Source organism: Mycetomoellerius zeteki, unplaced genomic scaffold (assembly GCF_001594055.1).
Source record: "Mycetomoellerius zeteki isolate Tzet28-1 unplaced genomic scaffold, Tzet1.0 scaffold156, whole genome shotgun sequence".
Classification (NCBI taxonomy): domain Eukaryota; kingdom Metazoa; phylum Arthropoda; class Insecta; order Hymenoptera; family Formicidae; genus Mycetomoellerius; species Mycetomoellerius zeteki.
Genome location: NW_017256511.1, coordinates 457960 through 480152, shown reverse-complemented (window position 1 = coordinate 480152; position 22193 = coordinate 457960). Strand labels below are relative to the sequence as shown.

Genomic DNA, 22193 nt, shown 5'->3' with positions numbered 1-22193 from the left:
CTTCCCGACAACATCCAAGACCCCCTTTTTTGTAGACCTGTGTAATCTATCCTAGATTTCTATAGTATCTATCTAGGGAAAACGGAATAATTCCGATCAGAATTCATTCCAACATGTTCCATGATAGATATCCAGGGCCCCTATTCTGTAACTGTTTTACATGCCTACACAGTTATCGGTGTCGTTGCGCAGCTTTTTTACCATATAAAATATCTGCACAGCGACACCGACAACTGTCGGTAGGCGTGTAAAACAGTTACAGAATAGGGGCCCTGGACAACTCTGAAATTAAATTAGCTGAAAGCTTCAAGTATGTAAATGAGATGTGTATCTACAATAGGATGGCATGTATATATTACAATTTCTTAAAACTTGATTTATACCTATTCTTTAAAGCCCGATTACACCAACGTTACTTTGACTTTAAGCAAGGCTTAAAACTCACTTTCTCTATTCAAAGCCGAAAGAGAGGGCGAGATAGAAAGAATTTTAAACCTCGTTTAAAATCAAAGTAACATTGGTGCAATCGAACCTAAGAGATATTTATTTAATAAAGAATACTACAAATTATAGGAAAGAAGGAACAGGAAGCAGTTGCGTCAACCTCAAAACAGACTTCCGACAAGAAATCACAAGAGTCCTTGCAGCAACAACAAGAGAAATGGGAACAAACCTCACCAGAAGCATTACCTGATTCATCAAAAAAACAAAAGACTTTCAAAGATCCAAAAAAGCAGCAACAAGTAATTCCAGACCAGCCACAACAACAACCACAAGGAGCATGGAGCCACCCACAACAACAAATACCACAAAGCCAACCACAACAACAATTACTACAAAGCCAACCACAACAACAACCACAAGGAGTATGGAGCCGCCCACGACAACAAATACCACAAAGCCAGCCACAACAACAACCACAAGTAGCATGGAGTCAGCCACAACAACAACCACAAGAAACATGGGGTCAGCCACAACAACAAGTACCACAGGGCCAACCACAACAACAACAATTACAAGGAGCATGGGGCCGTTCACAACAAGTACCACAGGGCCAACCACAAGGAGCTTGGAGCCACTCACGACAACAAGTACCTCAGAGCCAACCACAACAACAACAATTACAAGGAGCATGGGGCCGCTCACAACAAGTACCACAGAGTCTGCCACAACAACATCAATTACAAGGAGCAATATCACGAGGTCAATCGCTACCACAACAACAACAACAACAACCAGCATGGGGTCCACAACGACAAACAGCTTGGGAACAACAGCAGCAATACAGAGCACCAACTTTACCTCAACAGCAGCAAAAAGCTTTAAGTAAACATTCTCTAATAGCAATTTAGTCAGAAACAGCAACAGTTACTAAATTTAGTATATTTTTGAATGTTTTATATAAAAAATTTATGTAAAAAAGTTCATAGCTATATAATTTTTTATAAACTAGAATTGTTCTTTTTTTCATACGTTAATGTACTTTTATTAATTACTTATACAAAAAGAATAATTAATTTTTTTATCTCATGTATAAAAATATTTTGACAATGTTATTGGAAAGCAAATACTTTATATAAACATATAAGATGGTTTATATTCATATTAGGGTAATATATCAGAATTAAATACAAAATATCTGATCAGGTATTAATTTTTTATTTATCTCATTTCAATGTTTTTTTTTATGTAAAATGATTAGGAAAATTGAATCATGAACAAAAAATTAGTTTTATTTAAAAGAGGAATTTTCTTCATTTTTTAAAATTAATTTATCTAAAATGAAAATATCCAAAAACTGTCTCAAATTAAACATGTTTTGTATAATTTTTACATATTTTTACATAAGTTTTTTCTTAAAGTAGGACACTAGGCATATGTATGCGCATGCATACATATTTGTACACACACGCGCGCGCGCACGCACACACACGCATGGATGAGGAAAAAATACAGGAATCCTGAAGTATCTAAAAAAATATAAATTTTATAGAGAAAACTATTTCAAATAAAAGTTATAGGGTTTAAAAAGATCTATCTACCGATCTTATCATAGTTATGTATATATAGATATACACATTTTTATTTTTTGTAGTTGATACTGATGCTGCTGGTGATCATCGACAAGTACAGGCAATTGGTGGTGTGCACCGACAGCAGCCATCAACAAGTACTACATCTCTTGATGTATGATTATATATTATGTTATATACATTATATATATAATACATATATTATTTTTAAATATAATTATGCACGCATGTGTTTAATAAAATATCTATTGCAAATATCTTACGAATATATATTGCATTCTGAATTTATTTAGTTAAAAATTTTTTTTTTTCAGATATCTGAACTTGCTCTCACAGATCCATTCCACAAAGCAAAGACTGAAAAGATAAAAATGTCATCTGAACAATTGAAATTATATCATGACATGATACCAAAGAGAAAAGATCCTCTATGTGCTGGAAAAATAGGGAAAAACATTACTGTGTTTACGAATATGTATCAAATTTTATTCAACGATAAATTCGTAACCAACGCAGTTCATTATGATATTGATATTCGTCCTTTCGAAGAAAAGCCCAGCAAAAAAACAGAAATCAAGAGAGAAACCAGACTTCCTAAGATTTTATGTAGAGATATTTTTGAACAATGTAGAAATAAACATTTTAACAAGAGATTTCCAGCTTATGATGGGAACAAAAATGCATATAGCGCAAATGATCTTCCTTTCCCTGATTATGTAAGCAATACATACATTAATTATAACACAATTTATCATGGATCAAATTTTATAATATTGTTTGATTAAAATATTTCGAGAACAAAACAAAGAGAAAGAATTTTTCATAACATTAATTGTTTTCATTATTCTATATAGATGCAGGATGTTTTCTGGTTCTTAAATGAGATAGGACAAAGAAAACAATATAAAATTACCTTAAAGAAAGTGGCTTATATTGATCTTAGCTGGATAAAAAATTTGAAACCTGGTCTTGCAGGAAATAAAGATCAAACCGCTATACAAGTCTTGGATCTAATCATGCGTCATGCACCGGAATCGAGGTTTATTAATGTAAGCAATTAATAGAGAAGGTGGTATTTGGCCCCTCTTAATGTTTCCACTATTAGGTGGCGAATTTTAGTAATTACTTATGGAATCGTTTGTTTAGAAGCCGCTGTTAAACAGTGGTGGTAAGATGCTAATAGCTGGCATTTATTATAACATATTTTTACATTTAAACATTGCAAAACATTTTTAAGATACAATTCAGTATTTAATTATACAATACTTCCTCATTTTTTTTAAACGAGCGTATTATCATACTAATATAAGTATATTTGAGAAAGAGAGAGAGAGAGAGAGAGAGAGAGAGAGAGAGAATGTGTTATTTGTTATTTAACATTTTATTGACTGTATATATTTCGAGTTATGCAAAGTTAAATAATAGCATGGCGTTTTGTTAATGTGGCGTTGAAGATATAGAGTTCCCTCTTTCTTATTTTTGTTGACTATATTTGTTATACTATATATAATATTTAGATATGGACTGCATTATCCATATCTAAATATATAGTATATCAAATGTAGTCAATAAGAATAAGAAAGAAGAAACATAAGGGCGGTCAACTCTCTCTCTTTCTAAGATGTAGTGATTGGTAAAAAGAAATAGAATAACTCTTTGAGTTTAGAATCAATTGAGCAGTACTTGAATATAATCATTAAATTTTAGGTTTAATATTGTTAACCAAATTATTGTGTAATATGTAAGTAAGGGGCCATAATACCATTTTCTTCTCTAGTAATGTTATAATGATTAAAATTTGTTAGCAATAAATTATTTTAGCATTAATAAGTTTTATATAGTTATAAATAATACATCGATTTTTTTAAATAAATCGCATTTATTTAAATTTATTTAAATGAAGTAATTTTGGATATTAATTTGAGAACATAAACTTTTTGAAAATATATCTATTTATATACTTTATAAAAAGTTATAATCTAATTAGAGGAAGTTAATATAAATGTAGTATAATATATATATATATAAAATGCATGATATAAAATATGTTACTACAGGTTGGAAGATCACTTTACTGGAATATAGATAAGATCGAGCCACTAGGTGGTGGCTTAACTCTAGCACACGGTGGATTTCTCTCTGGTGTACTTGGGTGGCAACCGTATCTAAATGTAGATGGTAAGACATCCATGTTAATTGATATGATTTTTTATCATTTCAATTATAAACAATACTTTTATGAAGCTTTTAATAATTTTTAAGTTGAAAACTACACAACGAATGGCTACGTTTACACCGTACGCTTAGTCCGCGACCTATACGATAGGTGTCTTTGTTTAACCTACAGGATAAACAAAGACATCTATTGTATAGGTCGCGCCCTAAATGCGGTGTAAACGTAGTCAATATCTTTATCTATAATCTCTATACATTATTTCTTATGTTTTATTTAGTTGCTCATAAAGGATTTACCATAAATTTAAGAGTACTTGAATACATAGCTGAGGTTACAAAAGTCAGCGAAGAAAACCTTTCTTATAACGATGTAATGAAGTATAAAAACAAGATACTAGGTTTTTTGAAGGGCTTAAAAGTGACTTACGCAATACCTAACTCACCAATTTCGAAACGTACATACCGTGTACTCGATTTGTGGTCCGATAGTTGTGACTCACATACATTTACATCATCCGATGTAACTTACACAATAACAAGATATTTTCGGGAAATGAAGAGATATAACATAAAGAGGACTGATTTGCCTACTCTTCATGTGGGCAAGACTTCCAACGGAGGAAAAGTCTTGGTGCCTCTCGAAGTACGTAAGCTGTTTTATATTTGCTACAGATAAGTGATAATGTAAAATAAATTTAAAAAATTTCTTCAAACACTTATAGTTATGCACCATTGTGGGTGGCCAGGCCATTAATAAAAAGCTAGATGAAAATCAAACCACAAACATGATTAAAAAAGCAGCAATGGCTGCTCCTCTCCGTAAACGGAATATAGAAGAAGCGGTAAAAGACATTTACATTGTTAGATTGAACATATTATATCGTTACGTTTATTATGTTATATGTCTGTAGTTCAGGAAACTGGAAATAAACCGTAGTTCTGTCATGGAAAAAGAATTCCATCTATCTGTGAGTTCACAAATGAAAACAGTTGATGCCAGAGTTTTGCCTCCTCCAGGATTGAAATATGCTAACTCAACGACGACAGTAGAAAAAGGAGTATGGCGTTTGCAACAGTTTAATCAAGCCAAAAGTTTGAACTCGTGGACTATTCTTATTTTAGCTAATAGAGTACTTGATGATGACTTACAAATGTTTATGAAAGATTTACAAAGCAACGGTTAAGTATATGAAAAATAAAGTTATAATTTTAAAATTTATTCTGTATTACATATACAGGGTGTCCCGTAATTCACCTGACAATGCTCGTGGGCAGGTAGAGCGGACTAAACTGAGTCGAAAAGTCCTCTACCATTTTGCAATTTTTGCAATAATTAACAAGATATTAATTACTAAAAATGGCCGAGTATTGATCTTCAATAATTTTTTTCTCAAATATCAACTTTACAGAAAAACTGTAAGATACAAAAATTGTTTATTTTCTTCTCATGAAGTTCTGAAAAAATTCTCAGAGTTCTATGAGAAAAAGAACAATTTTAAACTATTTTTGTCTCTTACAGTTTTTTTTTGTAAAATTGATAGTATTTGAGAAAAAAATTATTGAAGATCAATATTCGGCAATTTTTAATAATTAATATCTTGTTAACTGTTGCGAAAATTACATAGTAGAGGCTTTTTCGACTCAGTTTAATCCGCTCTACCTACCTCGTTTTCAGATGAATTATGGGACATCCTGTATATCACATTTTTTAAAAGTTTCCAAAAAGTATAATACATTTAATTGTTAATAAAAAAATTATGCATAATTTGCAATTGTGAAAATATGTTACCTCAACGACGACAGTAGAAAAAGGAGTATAGCGTTTGCAACAATTTAATCGAGCCAAAAGTTTGGGGTCTAACTCATGGACTATTCTTATTTTAGAAAAAAGAAAAGAAAAAATTGATGATAATGACATAAGAAACTTTGTAGACAAGTTACGAGCAAATGGTTAAGTATATGTGAAAAATAAAGTTATAATTTTAAAATGTATTCTGTATTATATATATATATCATATTTTTTAAAAGTTTCCAAAAAATATAATACATCTAATTGTTAATAAAAAAATTATGCATAATTTGCAATTGTGAATTTAGATGTTAATAAAAAATTGCAATTTCGAATTATGTTATATAGTTGTGTTTATATTACATTTTGTTGTTATATTAAATTCATCTTTTTAGCAAGAGCCGTTGGTATGAACATTGGTATGCCTGAACGTCCATTTAAAAGATTGGAAACAAATGATTTAAGAGGTATCACAAATTACTTCAATCAATATAAGAAATTACAATTGATAATAGTTGTCATACCAGATTATACAGACGTAACATATGGTGAGTACATGTGATTCTTTTCATTATACTTATTCTGAATATAAATCAATCTAATGATACTTATCATTGTCTTAGGAAACGTAAAAAAAATTACCGAAATGGACATAGGTGTTTTGACACAGTGTATAAAATGTAAAACTCTGAGATCATGTAATGCTGCTACAATAAAAAACCTTCTACAAAAAATAAACTCAAAACTAAATGGCATCAATCATATATTGGATAAAATGTGAGTGAATAATACTTATACTTTGTTTTATAAAAATGCTTGCAATCTCGAATAAAATCTCCGTTTTCTTTTTTCGTTTTTTGTTTCCTCTTAGGCCATCATGTTTAAGCAACTATCCTTGTATGCTTGTTGGTGCCGATGTAACTCATCCAGCCCCCGATTCTAAAAGTATACCATCTATAGCGGCGGTTTGTATAATTATTAAACGCAGCTTTTCTTTTATATGAATATTAATTTAATATTAATAAGAAATGTCATTAATTTAGGTTGCTGCAAGTAGAAATAATTCAGCTTTCCAGTATAATGTTACACTCAGGCTTCAACCACCTAAAGAAGAAATGATTTTAGATCTTGAAGCAATAATATTATCACAACTTAATATTTATTATCACGAAACAAAGTCTCCACCGCGGAGACTCGTCTATTACCGGTATGTATTGGCAATGTACAATATTATATAAATTATTAAAAATAAATTCTTTTTATACATACATAAAGAGAAAAACTATTATATAGGTATAAACAGTTATGAATATTCAGTTAAGAATAAATAAGAAATTTATTAGTGCACATTAATTCCATATTTATATCAAAATCTAGAGACGGAGTTAGCGAGGGACAACTTCCGCAAGTTATGTTTTATGAAATAACCGCCATTAAAAATGCAATTAAGACATTCAATAAAGGTAATATTGAAGTTACCTGCATGGTTGTTCAAAAGAGACATCATGTGCGTCTCTTTCCCACAAATCCATATGAAACAGATGACAAAAAAGGTAACGTGAGAGCGGGTACAATTGTCGATACAACTATTACGCATCCAGATCATATCGATTTTTATCTCGTATCACATGCGAGTATTCAGGTAAAATCATTGATTTATTTTTTTAATACGTTTATACAGGGTGACTCAGAATAATAACCAAATATTTCATGCGTAGGTAGAACGGACTAAACTAAGTCAAAAAGTTCTCTAACATTTTGCAATTTTCGCAATAGTTAACAAGATATTAATTACTAAAAATCGCTGAATATATTGGTTTTTAATAATTTTTTATTCATGTATTATTAACTTTACAGAAAAATAGTAAAAGAGACAAAATTGTTTTTTTTTTTTCTCAGAGTTCTGAGAATTTTTTTAGAATTTTTTAATATCGCATTTTCTTATGTTGATGAAAATAGTTGCCAATAGGAAAATGCAGTACTGAAAAGTTGATAAAAAATTCTGAAAAAATTCTTGGAGCTCTATGAAAAGAAAATAAACAGTTTTTGTCTTTCGAAGTTTTTCTGTAAAATTGATAGTACTTGAGTAAAAAATTATTGAATATCAATATTCGGCAATTTTTAGTAATTAACATCTTGTTAACTATTGTGAGAATTGCAAAATAGTAAAGGACTTTTTCGATTTACAAGGGAAGTTTCACAACTGTCCGGAACCGATTTGATTCTCCATGAAATATGTTGTTAAACACGAAAATCTAAGAGACACGTATTTTTTTATACGTACGAATACGTAAAATTTTATAACCGCACGAAATATTTGGCGGTCATTCTGTATAATTATAAATGTCTTATTTTATAAACAAATATCAACATACAAAATTTTACAATGATTAATAGCAATTAAGAATAATTAACTCGTAATAATTATAATAATTCACTTCAAGATACTTCAAAGTATATATGTATTAAATAATTAAATTTCCAAACTATACAAACGCATGTTTCTTCAACCAAGTAAAATTCATTTGATATGTAAATGTTAATTATACTATAAATGCAGGGTACAGCGAGGCCTACAAAATACAGATGCATATGCAACGATTCTAAATTTAACGAAGATCAGCTTGAGGAAATGACTTATTTTCTTTGTCATATGTATGCCCGTTGTACAAGATCAGTAAGCTATCCGGCACCAACGTATTATGCTCATTTAGCAGCTTTTCGCGGAAGAGCCTTGTTACAGGGGTAAGCAATCAATTACAATATCGAATATTAATTACGATTACGATTTATAAGACATTGTTTCCGTTTGCAGAAACCCAAACTTTAATTTGGCTGATTTAGAAAGGGAACAGAGAAATTTTACAATGAAGATGGGAGCATCACCGATGTATTTCGTTTAAGGATAGATATTTATGATTTTAAGGTTTTCTAGAAGACCCCTTTATAGTTGAGATATGTCCACAGTTAATTTTATTTCTTTTGCGCAATAATTATGAATAGATTCTCTTATGCAGGGCTCGTCACGCGATGCACTTTTCAGTTGATTTTCAACTTGATGCACGCGGGTTAATGAAGTAAGGGACGAGAAACCAAGCTGAAAATCGGCCGAAAAGTGCATTGTATGCCGAGCCCTGTCTTGATATATAAATTAACCCCTACAGCACAAAGTTGCACAAAAGTTGCAGCAATATTGCAGCGATATTACTGCAAATTCTGTGCTGTAGGAAGTATAGTTTCTATTAATTAGTAATAATATAATCGATAATTTTTCGTATTTATACATCATGTTTCAATTGCACGATAAGGAAAAATATAATACAACAAAAAGAAAAAAAAAGGTTTAGGAATGAACGGTATAGGACTATGTTAAAATATATTTTGTCTTAAAAGAAAAAAAATGATGAATTTTATGTTATTATCAGTATCATGGATATATAAGCATAAACATATGTCATATAATATATACATTATATATGTGTTATACAATATAACATATAATATAATATATATTATATATGTAAGACATTATACACATAAGTATCTTAATTCTTTTATAATTAAAAAATTGTTCTTAATTATTAATCAAGTAACAGCGTTGGCATATAAGTTGCGTAATTATGCAATTTTTTATATATTTATATAACTTCCGTTTGTTCTCATTTTGTTGTCTATTTTATAATTATAGAGTAACAATTGTACTCCATAATTAAATTCATGTAAATGTATGCATCTTTACACATATATAATACTATGATGCTAAAAAATACTTGTTTCATATATACATAACTGTTTATGTTAATTAAAACACAAAACATAAAAAAAAGAATTAAAGATGGCGATAAATTATAATAGAAATAGATAATTATATATAATAGATTATAATGAATGATGATGGGATATATTCATATGTGTATACTACATGTCTTCGTGTCCAAATATGATAACTAAACCGTTTTCTGAACGAAATTTATCAATTCTAATTCATAAATACTTAATTCTAATTTTGTTATTAACCAGGAAGTTATTTAAATATTTCCACGAAATTATTGCATACATTACACATACAATAACATAATACTGATCGTCTGTGAACATTGTAGTACTATATATTAGACTATAATTATGAGTTTTTATGTATAAGAATATAGAATTAAAAAATTATGTATGTGTAAAACAAAAAATCAAATAAAAAGGGTTTAAAAACAAATAAAATAAAAAAATTGGGTTCATACGAGACATTTTATAAGTATATGGAATATGTTGTGTGTGTGTGCGTGCATGCGTGGGGTGCGTGAAAGCTACAAAAAGCTAGTAAATATATACAAAAATATTTTATGTTAACAAGAATGCAAGTTGCATAAACGTTTCATGAAAATCTAAGGAATTTGCGAAATTCTACATATAATCTTAATTACTTAATATACAGGATATTTCCTCTAACTTGACCATCTAGAATATCTCTGTTGTTTTTAATGATACAAAAAATATTAAAAGGAGAAAGTTATTTAATTCGAAGGGGCACATATTATGATCAGCAAAAAATTTTTCTCAAGGTCATTTTTTGAGATTTCAAGATAACCTCCACTTTTTTTAAATAGAATTGTATGCTTTTTTTTTTACACAATATAATTCCTCTAATTATTTTGATATAAAGGTATTAAGGCAGTGATATAAAAAAACCAATAGTTTACGAGATATTTTATACTTTATTCTGTCACATGTTCGCATAAAATATTAAATATCTTGTAAGCTATCAATTTTTTGATAATCGTATCTTAATACTTCTATGAACAGAATAATGAGATGAATCAATTAATAGAAAGAAAACACATAGTTGCTTTAAAAAAATATATATGCAAAAATAGTCAGCATCATAAACAATCACAAATTGTGAGATTTTGCTGAGACACGCTTTGCTATCTGGGTATACGAATCTAACGAATTTGGGGCACGTTCAAATCTTCAAATTAGCAAAGCGGTTATCCTGCTCGCCAAACAAATGAACATGATTGGATGACTGATAGATCCAACCAATCACATTCAATTGCTCGGCGAGCAGGGTGCAGCTTTGTCCCGTTTAAACCGTGAACGCGCTCAATGATGGGTTCTAAAGACTGTAGTAAATAATTTTTGGTATCTTTAGGATACTGTTCTCTAATTTCAAAAAATGTCAGTTTCCAAGAAAGTGCTGGTACGAAAAATTAAAAACCGTGAGAAAATGAAATTAACGTTGCTAAAACGGCGGGAAGAGCAAAAAGATAACTATTTTCATTTTTGAGGTTAGCTCTCATGAAACATTTCTGCGGTCCACTTGACGCTACAAACGCTTCGAAGCGTTTGTAGCGTCAAGTGGACCGCAGCTTAAATAATAAATTTGTATTTAAGAAAATTTAAATTGTGTAGCAAAACTAGTCGTCTCTCGATATCAATTTCCTTTTGTCTTTTTGTAAATGTGTCTATTATTATTTATCTTCAATAAAATACTTTTGTTATACAAATGCAATCAGATCAGAAAAAATATGTGAGACTAGTCAGCAAAATACAAAGGATAGCCCTCCAAAAAGTCTGTATAAATTCTTCTAACTTATTCCTACAATTTACTTTTTAAATTATTTTAAACGTACAAGGTGTGAATTTTTTAGGGATAAAATTGTAACGCTATTTGCAAAATTAATCATGTGTATTTTCTGTTTTATTATATAATTATTAATAGTGATCCATTTTTTTTTTTAGAAAAGATGAAATTAAAAATATCCAAGAAAAATGAGTCTGAGGAGGTAGCTAAGCAGTCCTCAATTTCTGAGAATCGTATGTACTTCCGATATGATTAAGCTAGTAACTGAATGATATTTCTGCACTTTCTAATAACATTATATTTATTGTTATTATTTAGCACCTGACACAGCTGTAGATTTTGAAATAATGGATGATACAAGCTGCTCAATATTGAGCGAGATGACAAGGAAGGCAATGGAGAATATGGATTTTATAAATATGACTGATGTAAGCATTAGCTATTCCACCCCTTCTTAAAGGGAGAGATTTGGTTGGTGTTGCTAAAACTGGATGTGACAAAAGCGTGTCCGAGCGAGAAAAGATTTCTACTTTTGTTCATGTTCTTAAAGAAAAACAGGAAGAAAAACATGATGGTCTTCTTCAATTTTTGCATGTCCGTTAAATATCACCATGAACTTCTAAACTACATTGGTTTACCAGTGATGAGTATACACGTATATTATTAGATTTTTTCCGATACTACTCGAAATCGCAATACTTTCATGAACTTAGTATGCTTTTATTAGAGCAAGCAGAAACAGACAAAAAGAACTACGATCTTTTATCAATTTTGCAACGCTTCTTCGAGAATTTTGCTTTGCACCGACGTAACCGCGAGAGGTCTAGATATACAATACCTGAAGTCGACTGGATCATACAGTATGATCCCAAGGTAATAATTATCTCATTATTTATTTTACTTACCATTAAGAGAAGTAAAGAAATTAATACGATAATTTTCTCAATAATAAATATTAATTAATGAACATCGATTCTTAATATTGAATTTGTACGACTTTTAGGAATACATCCATCGTGTTGGTCGAACCGCTCGCGGAGATAGCATTGCTGATGTTACGACCGAAGGAGCTTGGCTTCCTTTGTTATCTCGAAAAGGCTCATGTATCCATAAACGAATATGAATTCTTTTGGAATAAAATTGCCGATATACAATTACAGGTATAAGCAATACATATATATATTACGTGATTTTCTCTTTTTTAAAATTTATTATATTTTTTATGTGAATTGTAATTTAAATACTGTGAGTTTAAACTGAAGAGATATTAAAACATTCATGAGAGTGTATGTATGATTTCATCGCATTATTTAGTAGAGAAATTGAAATGTACAAATTTTGATTTAACTAAAGTATCTGCGTATTTCAGTAATACCTATAAAGATGCTATATAGGACATCTTCTATTTTAGCTTGAGAAGTTAATATCGAAGAATTACTTCTTACACCAGTTGGCAAAGGAAACTTTCAGGAACTACGTTAGAGCGTATGATTCACATCATTTGAAGCAGGTCTTTGATATAGAGACTCTGGATCTGGCGAAAGTCGCCAAATCTTTCGGATTTACTGTATCACCGGCAGTAGACTTAAGTATGTTTTTTTACTTAATAATAAAATTATATATAATATACATTCTAAATTGAAGAAGCAAAAGTACAAAAGTTTTCTCGGACAAATTTATTTATAACTTTTTAAATTTATAGATATCTCTTCAAAGATTTTTAAATATCTCTTCTTAAGTATTCATTCGAATCTTTAACGATAATATGTAGGCAAAAAAACTGATTCAATTTATATTTATCGCCTATATATGAATTAATCGAAATTTTAATTATTGCTTTCTTAGTATTAAGTTAAGTCATATATAGGTTCAAACACAAATATGCGCTACCAGTTAGCCTAGTGTTAAACTTTCATTTTAACCTATTTAACTCTTTAACAGAAGTGGAAATTAGTAAGGCTTCACGACCACAAAAGGGGCTCAGCGGAGACGGTTACGGATATTTAAAAAATATAAACGACCCGAGTTCGGCAAAGCGGCTGAAGCGCACCAAGACCTTTCGCCAGATAGGCAAACGTGGGCAGGATAATCAGTAATTCAGCAGGTAACAGTCATCTACGCGCACCTTATAGGTGTAGATAGACAATGGTGTTCGACGACGCATCATTAAGGATCAATTTAATGATATTAATACATCTCGATGTGATAGCATCGACAGTTGACAATCTCAATTTGATTGCTAGAAAATGATCTTATCGCACTACTAACAATTCGTAAATAAAGTGCAACATGTGAGAAGTATATATATATATATATATATATATGTCCAGGTTATATTAATCCTCCGTAGTTCAATGTTTTTCTTATTGTTTTTTTAATCCAACCGGTTCACTAATGTTTGATTTCAAAGGGTTTTTGGGCTCTAAAAAATCTGAAAAAGATTCGGATACATTTTTTCAACATTCAAGAGTATGATTTTACAATGGCTGCGTTCGAAAACGTCGTTCGGATGCCTCCGATGCCTCGGATTCATCAGCTATCCTTGTTCAACATTAAATGTTAAATAGGTATGACCCGAAACGTTTTCATTTTGTTTGCTCACCTTCTTCATAACCCCAGTTGGGGGTTTAACCACGAAGGGTTAAAGTCGAATTAAACTACCGTATGTATTATGTATACAATAAATAGCTTTAGTGAACGAAGATCATCTAAAGCTTCATCGAATGGCATATCTTTGTATGAAATTAAGACATAAGATATTTGAGATATTATTAAGCCTTAGTTAAGGCTATTGTACAGTTTTAGATTTGACATCAGATCGAAAATACATTCGCTTTATGTTAATAAAAAACTATCGTTCTAGACTTATTCGGCTTTTTCTTCTTAATAATTCTGACTTATTCACTTTGTCTTTCCTAAGTTTTTTATCGAGTTAGTCAGAATCTACGAATGCAGTTTTTTTTCTCTCCGTTCGAAGATTTGAAGATTACAGAGGCGATCGGGACAGGAATGGAAGAAGGATATGGAGTAACAGGGGAAAAAGTCCAAGACGAAGTAATTTATAACGCGCGACACCCACACGGTTTTCACGGTGAGGCCATGTACGGACGCGTGACGTCAACGTCACTTTTGCATTAGCCAGCGTGTGCGTGCGTGCATGCGTGCGTGCGTGTAGGCGCTGGATACACGGCATAGAAGGTAAAGTCCGTGGGAGAACTAAAGAGGCGGCGTAATCGGCACGGCCGATCGATCGATCGGCAATCACACCTTGAATTCGATCTATGCGCGACCATTCCGTCGCCGGCGATTTTTCGAAAGTTGCGGACGAGAGGCCGATTGTAATTGAACAGAATCCAATAATAGAGACGCCTTACAATTTGCTAGTTCGACTCTAAATTCACGGATTTGACTTTTTGAATACTAATAAAACTGTCGAGTCTCTCATTTAAGTTGCGATTACAAATGTTATGAAACATTAAATTGATTTTTAAGATTCATCTCTTAAATTGCTACATTTTTCAGGGCTAATTTCGATGGAAATATTATCAGTGGAAAGATGATTATAATCAATAAAGACCTAAGATTCGAATTATCCAGATAATTCGAGCACCTGGATTTAAGTAATCTCGGATAACAATTGTTTTGGATAATTGAAAGATCATATTATTTGGATATTTATAGCTCCATTGTGAACGCTAATTCAACATCTTCAAATTTCAGGTACTCATTGTTAAAAGAACTCTTTAAATTCTTTATGGAAAACATGATTTTGTTGAAATATCTAAAAATTTATCTAAATACAGATCTGAAAATAATTTTGTTAGACTGTCAAAATAATTACGTAGTAAATTCATGTATGATGAGCAATGCTGTAAAAAATTTTGACATTTTATCAATCAAGCTTGAACGTCCTACATTACAATTATTTTAATAGTACAACAAAATTATTTTCTTATATAATTATTTTGATAGTACACCAAATTATTTTCGGATATATATCTAGTTAAATTTTTACATAGCAAAATCAAAGGATGAAAATTGAGCCAACTTTGAAAAGAATAATTTTTAATTTTTAAGAGTAAGATTTCATTCCTTAGAGTGAGATTCACTTCAAAATTTTTAGAGAAGACTTAAAAAAAATTTGTTTACCGTATTTTGATAATCATAACCGGTTCGTTTGAACGCCATTCATCGCGGTCTATTTTGTAGTCTTCATTAATGAAAGACTATAATGAAGGCTCAATTCGTATTTTTTGCGACTGAAGAGAGAGAGAGAGAGAGAGAGAGAGAGAGAGAGAGAGAGAAAGAGAGAAAGAAACGAAAGGGGAATAGGCTTTGCTTCCTTTCCACGCGGATGAAACATTCCGCAACCGCGTGCGCTCCCTTAAGCGGTCCGTAAAGACAAACCGGTGGCGAATGCGCGCCGTTGACACCATTAACTGTCAACGGTGACTACCTCGTAATGGTATTTCCATTGGTAATCCAGCTAGGCAGAAATCACAGTAATGCTCCTCCTACAGGATTGGTTGTTTATACACCGGATCCCGTATAAAAGCATGCCGCACACGAGAAACGCACGATACTAGAATAAAATTTTTCTATTCAAATGACGAGACGTGACCAGGATTCGCTATACTCTTTTGTTAAACTGTTAAACCGATTTATCATTTTTCATCTCTCCTAGCTTTTTATTTTCAAGGCAATTTCACTCTTTAGAACTTTAGAATTGAACAAAGATTTTTATATCCATTTCTACAAACGTACATTAAATTAATCTCGGTTTAACTCACTCTTTATCCATTTTTTATTCTTAGGAAAAGGTAAAGAGTAAATTAAATTGAAATTAAAATTTTAATTAATAGACAATCAAACGAACCTTTTAGCTATGAAATTTTAAATAAAATGATCAATATATGTGCGTCAGGCCAATATTAATTTGCGAGTTATAAACATATTATTATATTTTCAACCACTTTTAATTAGCGAGAATATTCTGAGAGCAATATCGCGATCTTGTGATAAAGGAATTATTATAGCCATCTGCACTGAGAAAAATGTTTGAAATAAAATGATTAAAGTAATCATTTTACTTCAAACAGGCATTTTGGTAAGATCAAAAAGAATTATAATATCATTGCTCTCAAAATACCATTTCTTGTTGATACGTTTTGTCGATTCAAAATATTTTTGTCAGTATGAGATTAGCTAGAGACCCTATATGATCAATCTGGCCACAAGCGATTTTGTTCTTTTACGAAAGAAAGATATACATAATTTCTCGTAGAGAGTATATTCTCTCACTTTAACTTATACTTTCTTACTCAATCTTAATTAAAGTTAATAAATATATATACTATGGAGATATGGCATAGGAGAAATTATATAAATCTTTTTCTTTCGTAGGATTTTGACAAAAATGCTCATGATCAGATTCTGTTATATAGAGTCTCTAAGATTAACGAAATTCTCTAAAAGGAAGAAAAAGAAATAAATCCCGATTAAGAGTGTCGTTAGTGCACGGCACGTGCATCGTTAATATATGAATCGGCGACACGCTCGCGGGTATCACCTTGTACGTTCACGCCTTGGTCGACGTACGTATATCGCAAGTGAGTAGGTAGAGTTATTAATTATGCATTCTAAAGCACGCCGGAGCTCCGGAGATCGTAACGATGTTGCGCACCGTTGATGTAATGCACCGATCTCAGTTGGGAGAGGTCGGCCGGTTGCGCACTCAGGATATGTTCCACACGGCCCATTTTTTTCTCCCTACCTCTATCCATGCGTTCTTCGCGAAGCCGGGACGATTGGCGAGGAAGTATACCGCACTACCGTGTCCCTGTCTTGTCAATCGGCACGTTATTCATTCGTATTAAAAGTTCATATTCTTTAAGTCTCCAATAAGAATATTATTCATTCGTTACAACAACATAATTTAGAAAATAAAGTTTTCCAAAAAATTAATTTAAATATTTTGAATTATTAAAATTTTGTAATTTTAATTTAGAAATACAATTTTGATTAATAATAGATTATATAGAAATAAAAATACGTTTTTTAAAAGTATATTTCTTTTTTTCCTCGTTTTCATTTTTTTTTGCAAGCAATTAAAAAATGACAATTTTTTAGTTATGTCGTCGTTATTGCAAATAAGTATATACTTATGTATGTCCTAATATATAATTTAAAAGAATCCGTCAATATTGAGTTATTATCGTAAAACTGAACTCGTTTTAAGAGGATTACTTTAATGAAAAATAGTTCAATAGGTGCTATTATATAGAATGCAAAAATTATTCGCGTAATAAGCTTCGAAAGTTTTCGAACTATATAAATTTTTTGAAAGATTTTTTTGCATTATGCGAGAGAAACGTTCGATTGTGACGATTATTCAAATTTTATAAATATGTTTTATTATATCTTTTTCGTTTAACAAGTTGAGTTTGTATTTTATAATCTTTTGAAAACGTAACAATTTTTATAAAAATTGGAAGGAACTTTAGTTTTTGTACTCGCCATATTAGATCTATCATATTTTTATCCAGCGCAGTTCTAAAAAATCCTGTAATACATAATTTAATTAGAATTTTATTCTTTTATATCTTAAATATTTCATTCTTTTGTATCTACTATAATGGACTTTAAATTTTTATATTCCGATTCCGTTTTCCTATTCAGCGATCTCAAAGATATTTAAAAATAAATAGACTAGATATATTCTTAAAAAATCTGATGTAGACTTAACAAGTTTGCATGCGCACGCATGTTGTCGCGTGCATCCAGAGCCAAGATTGGCCAAGATTAAAAATTGTAATTGGAAACCCGTGACTGGGAAAGATCACCGGAAAGATTTTAGAGGAAGTGATCTTTCCTTCGGGAGTTTCGTGGCGTTCCAGCTGACTCCGAAATCAAAGACATTTTCGACATAAAATATAGACATTCCGCGAGATAATTCGTGATAGTGAAAGATCACATATCTGAAAAAAAAAGATACAATAATTCGCCTCACGCATACACGCAACCTCGCGTTAAGAGAAACGGACGGTGCGTTGGCCCGTGGACGCGCGGGCCTGAATTATCCAACTCCGCGACACGATGGTATGGCGCTTATCTCCTTCTCCCTTTCTCTTTCCGTTTCTCTCGCTCTCGCTCGATGCTAGCGCGTACGCAGAGGCCGTATATGGTAGTGGGCGGTAAACGCATGGCGAGTGGCGACGTTCCTCGCGACGACGCAGGAAAGCGCGGCGCCGTAGCGCGCATGCGCTCGCGAGTTCGCTCCTCGGCTTGACTCGGCGCCGCTCGGCTCGACTCGGCGCGGGCGCGCATGCACGGGCGGTGCAATCAGTAGAGCCGAGAATTCCAAAGCGCGTGTACTTACTCTTGAATTCCCGCGATTCGCATTCCGATTTTACCCTCCTCAAGCAAGCGAGCGAGAGAGAGAGACATACACCGTTGTCTCTATGCACGTCTAATCCTTTCTCTCTCTCTCTCTCTCCCTCCTTTGCCGTTTCACCCGATTCTCTTCGGTTTTTTCTTTCTCTCTCCAAAACTTCGTCGATCGTTCTATTTATCTTCGACGCTCCTCTCTCGCTCTCTTCTCTTCCTACGTTCTTTCTCCCTCTCTCCGTTCTGTATCTCCCTCCCTCTCTCTCTCTCCCTTCCTACCATCGCTCCCACGTCGCTTCTCGCGATCTACTGCGGCGTGCGTTTACCAGTGGGATCGTTTCTGAAAGCGCAATAGTCAACTGTGACGACGTGAGTGTGTTTCTTCGAAAAGGAAAGATCAGCCGAGCCAAGCGGGATAAAACTGGAGAAAAAGGGAGAGAATTATCTCGGAATTGATAGAAAAAGTATATATCGAAGAAATCGGGCGTTAATACGAGGAGAGAAGCGATCAAACGGAGCTCCCGATTACATCGCTGGAAAAAAAATAAAAGGATAAGAAGAAAAAAAGAATAGAACGACAGAGGCGAGGCGACTTTACGACTCTCTCGGAGGAGTGTCGCTCGCGCGTTCGCTCTCCGGCTCCCTCCCCCTATCCTTCCCCCTCTCTCGCACCACCCTCGCTCCGATCCCTCCGCGCTAGCGGGAGTTTCGCCTCTCTTTTCCTCCTTCGTCTCGTCCCCCTCCACCCCCGTTGTCTTTCCTTCGTCTCTCCCTCCCACTCGCCGCGTCAGTGCCGCCCCCCCTCCTTCGTCTTCGACGCCGTCGTCACCCAGCCCGCCGCCTTCGCTCCGGCTCCTTTTCTTTTAAACGCTCCTGCGTCAGTACGTCTTCACCCGTCCGCGCGCGCCTGGTGCTGTCCCGTGACCGGAGAGAGAGAACAACTTCGACGTTCTCCGTCCGTCCCGACACCGCGCCGCCGCCGCGCAACGTCGCGGCCCGCTCACTCGCCGCCTCCCTTTTGAGTGTTGCATTAAGCGTGCCCGCGCGCGCCCAACACGCGCCAACATTCGCCATTGAAGCAGCCGAGTACAATTTGCGATGTGTGATAATACTAACACGACGACGCAGAGTATAGCGGACTACCTGTCACAGTTGCTGAAGGACCGGAAGCAGCTAGCTGCCTTCCCAAATGTCTTCATTCACGTGGAACGTCTGCTGGATGAGGGTGAGGGACGATTTCTCTTCTTCCTTTTTTTTTTACTCTACTTTTTTTTTCATCTCACTCTCCGCCGCTCTTTATATTTTTCGTCCGTCTCTGGGGTCGGCGTTGCGTGTCATGTGTCCGTGTGAATCCGGGACGAACGAGAAAGGTCGAAGGTAAGGTTTCCGCGAAATCCAGAAATAAATGTGTAGCAAAGTGTACGCGGCTGAATTTGAACGGTCATGTAACGCGAGGGATTTCGCGAACTGCGCCATTTTGCGCACTTGCGCGCCTCCGAATACGCTCAGCGGATGAATTTTTCATCGTGACGTAACGGAGAGATCGCGTGTCTTTTCTTTTTCTTCGATAATCAAGTCGCAGATGCATTCTCTCTCATTCGTCCATCTGGATTACCGACTTCATGTGTCACGCATCGTTTTTCAATTCGCCGTCGTTCTGAAATGTCGTCGATCGAACCGATCGGCCCATAAATGCTATCAGCGAATTCCTGCGGCTATGAATAAGGCGTATATAGGGTGTCCCGGAAAACCCAACTTCGGAGCAAGTCGTAATTTTCTTGGTACGGGAGTCACTTAACCCCGGCATGAGCTATGGATTTTAATCGTTTTTCCATGTATCTCTGTATGAATTCGTCGATTTTTTAACACATCGTTTGCGATTTCGCACGCGTTTTCTGGATACGATCAGCAAAAAAATCACTAATCAGTGCTGGTTCCTTACTGATAAGAATACGCGCGTCTTTGTTGTGACATATACCAAATGTAATCATTAATAATCGACTTCATTTTCCGATTCACGGTATCGCAAAAAAATTATTTTCTGATCAGAATCTGAAGGTCAATTGTGTAACTTTTTCCCTAAACGAAACCGTGAAAAGTAAAAATTTTTATATTATGTATGTATATAGTACATATATAGTAAGAGAAATGTTTTGTATGGTGTGTGACTTCCGAAACTTTCTTTTTTTTTAATAAAAAAATTTTGTTCCAATCAAAATTTTGAAATTAAAAGTAAAAAAGTTTTTGTAAGTCATATATTAAACAAAATATTATTCTCTCAATGTACATACATACAAAAAATTTTTACTCTTCACGTTTCCGCTGTAGAGAAAAAATTACATGATTGACTTCCTGGACTCGAGTCGGGTTTTGTATGCATGAAAAGTTTTGCTGAAATCTAAAAATTTAGTTGCATACAGATCTGAAAATAACTTTATTAAATTATCAAAATAATTAAAACATTCAGACTTGTTGTTAGAATGTAGTTAAAACTTTTAATTACATTCTAAGAATTAAAAATTTTTATCTCATCATGCTTGAGAGAATTTCTACGTAATTATATTGTTGATGGTCCAACAAAATTAATTTCATCTGTATCGCTAAATTCTTAGATCAAGCAACTTAAACTGTAAAATTGCTCTTTTCTTGTAGTTTATCTACTAAAATCACACGAGAAAGGACATACATTAAGTATTTCTTTCTCTTTCTGTTCTATCATTCTTTACCTCTTCTCGCTCCCAAGAATTAAAACATGAGGGACCAATTAAAAGTGACTGTTTTGTCTCTTAACTCTGATTAGATAATTTTAAAAATTATGTCTCCCTTGTTTTGCTTTTCCTTCCCGCGTTGTTGCACCACTCAAACCTCAAACCCGTAATCGGAATCCGATACTCCGTTCGAAAAAATCCCGCTACGTAGAGACTTTGCATGTAGAACACCGTATGTACAGGTGTCGAGTACCCCCCGCGTGTGCCTTATCCGCTCCTTTCGCTATCGCGACGCCCGGCGCGTGTGTGTCACGTGGCCGGCGTGGCGACGGTATGGTATGTTCGTTCGAGAATTACAATAGGCCTCATTGGTTCATTATCTGATCACTGCCCATAAATGCACAGATCTATAAAAGAAAAACGTCCTAAAAACGTCCAGAGGACGTTCTATGTCCTGAGACCGTGATCATGGCTTCTATTCTGGAAAAGTATTGCATACGAAATACTATATAGTGCGTAACACA

At 33.5% G+C, this 22193-nt stretch overlaps 3 protein-coding genes across 8 annotated transcripts in view; all 3 read left to right on the top strand.

Moving 5' to 3' along the window:
* AGO2 (Argonaute 2) overlaps nucleotides 1-9198 on the top strand; it is an 11868-nt gene extending 2670 nt beyond the window's left edge. Inside the window, exons 3-18 of one of the 3 annotated variants that reach the window (XM_018445249.1) lie at nucleotides 604-1326; nucleotides 2096-2187; nucleotides 2348-2749; nucleotides 2888-3082; nucleotides 4091-4211; nucleotides 4487-4851; nucleotides 4931-5050; nucleotides 5120-5387; nucleotides 6093-6158; nucleotides 6393-6545; nucleotides 6621-6774; nucleotides 6869-6962; nucleotides 7041-7204; nucleotides 7375-7639; nucleotides 8558-8742; nucleotides 8813-9198. In XM_018445249.1, coding sequence (XP_018300751.1) covers nucleotides 604-1326; nucleotides 2096-2187; nucleotides 2348-2749; nucleotides 2888-3082; nucleotides 4091-4211; nucleotides 4487-4851; nucleotides 4931-5050; nucleotides 5120-5387; nucleotides 6093-6158; nucleotides 6393-6545; nucleotides 6621-6774; nucleotides 6869-6962; nucleotides 7041-7204; nucleotides 7375-7639; nucleotides 8558-8742; nucleotides 8813-8900 — 3455 coding nt within the window. In that variant the 3' untranslated portion in view covers nucleotides 8901-9198. Of the gene's footprint in view, nucleotides 1-573; nucleotides 1327-2095; nucleotides 2188-2347; nucleotides 2750-2887; nucleotides 3083-4090; nucleotides 4212-4486; nucleotides 4852-4930; nucleotides 5051-5119; nucleotides 5388-6092; nucleotides 6159-6392; nucleotides 6546-6620; nucleotides 6775-6868; nucleotides 6963-7040; nucleotides 7205-7374; nucleotides 7640-8557; nucleotides 8743-8812 lie in introns of all 3 variants that reach the window. The other 2 variants (XM_018445247.1, XM_018445248.1) reach the window with 2 other exon arrangements.
* A 3223-nt stretch (nucleotides 9199-12421) lies between these two features.
* On the top strand, nucleotides 12422-13873 carry pit (pitchoune). The gene is made up of 4 exons (XM_018445173.1): nucleotides 12422-12448; nucleotides 12579-12735; nucleotides 12987-13164; nucleotides 13517-13873. The coding sequence occupies exons 1-4, from the start codon at nucleotides 12438-12440 to the stop codon at nucleotides 13669-13671; spliced, it is 501 nt and encodes a 166-aa protein (XP_018300675.1). The 5' UTR covers nucleotides 12422-12437; the 3' UTR covers nucleotides 13672-13873.
* A 5059-nt stretch (nucleotides 13874-18932) lies between these two features.
* how (protein held out wings) overlaps nucleotides 18933-22193 on the top strand; it is a 51431-nt gene continuing 48170 nt past the window's right edge. For all 4 annotated transcript variants that reach the window (XM_018445211.1, XM_018445210.1, XM_018445209.1 and 1 more), the window contains exon 1: nucleotides 18933-20186. In XM_018445211.1, the coding sequence (XP_018300713.1) occupies nucleotides 20060-20186 (127 nt within the window). In that variant the 5' untranslated portion in view covers nucleotides 18933-20059. The remainder of the gene's footprint in view (nucleotides 20187-22193) is intronic.

Bases quoted from the DNA above. Each gene is read 5' to 3' on its own strand.
- pit (XM_018445173.1), top strand. The intron at 12,736-12,986 runs GTATAAGCAATA...CTTCTATTTTAG, and splicing joins TTGCCGATATACAATTACAG to CTTGAGAAGTTAATATCGAA. The intron at 13,165-13,516 runs GTATGTTTTTTT...ACTCTTTAACAG, and splicing joins ATCACCGGCAGTAGACTTAA to AAGTGGAAATTAGTAAGGCT.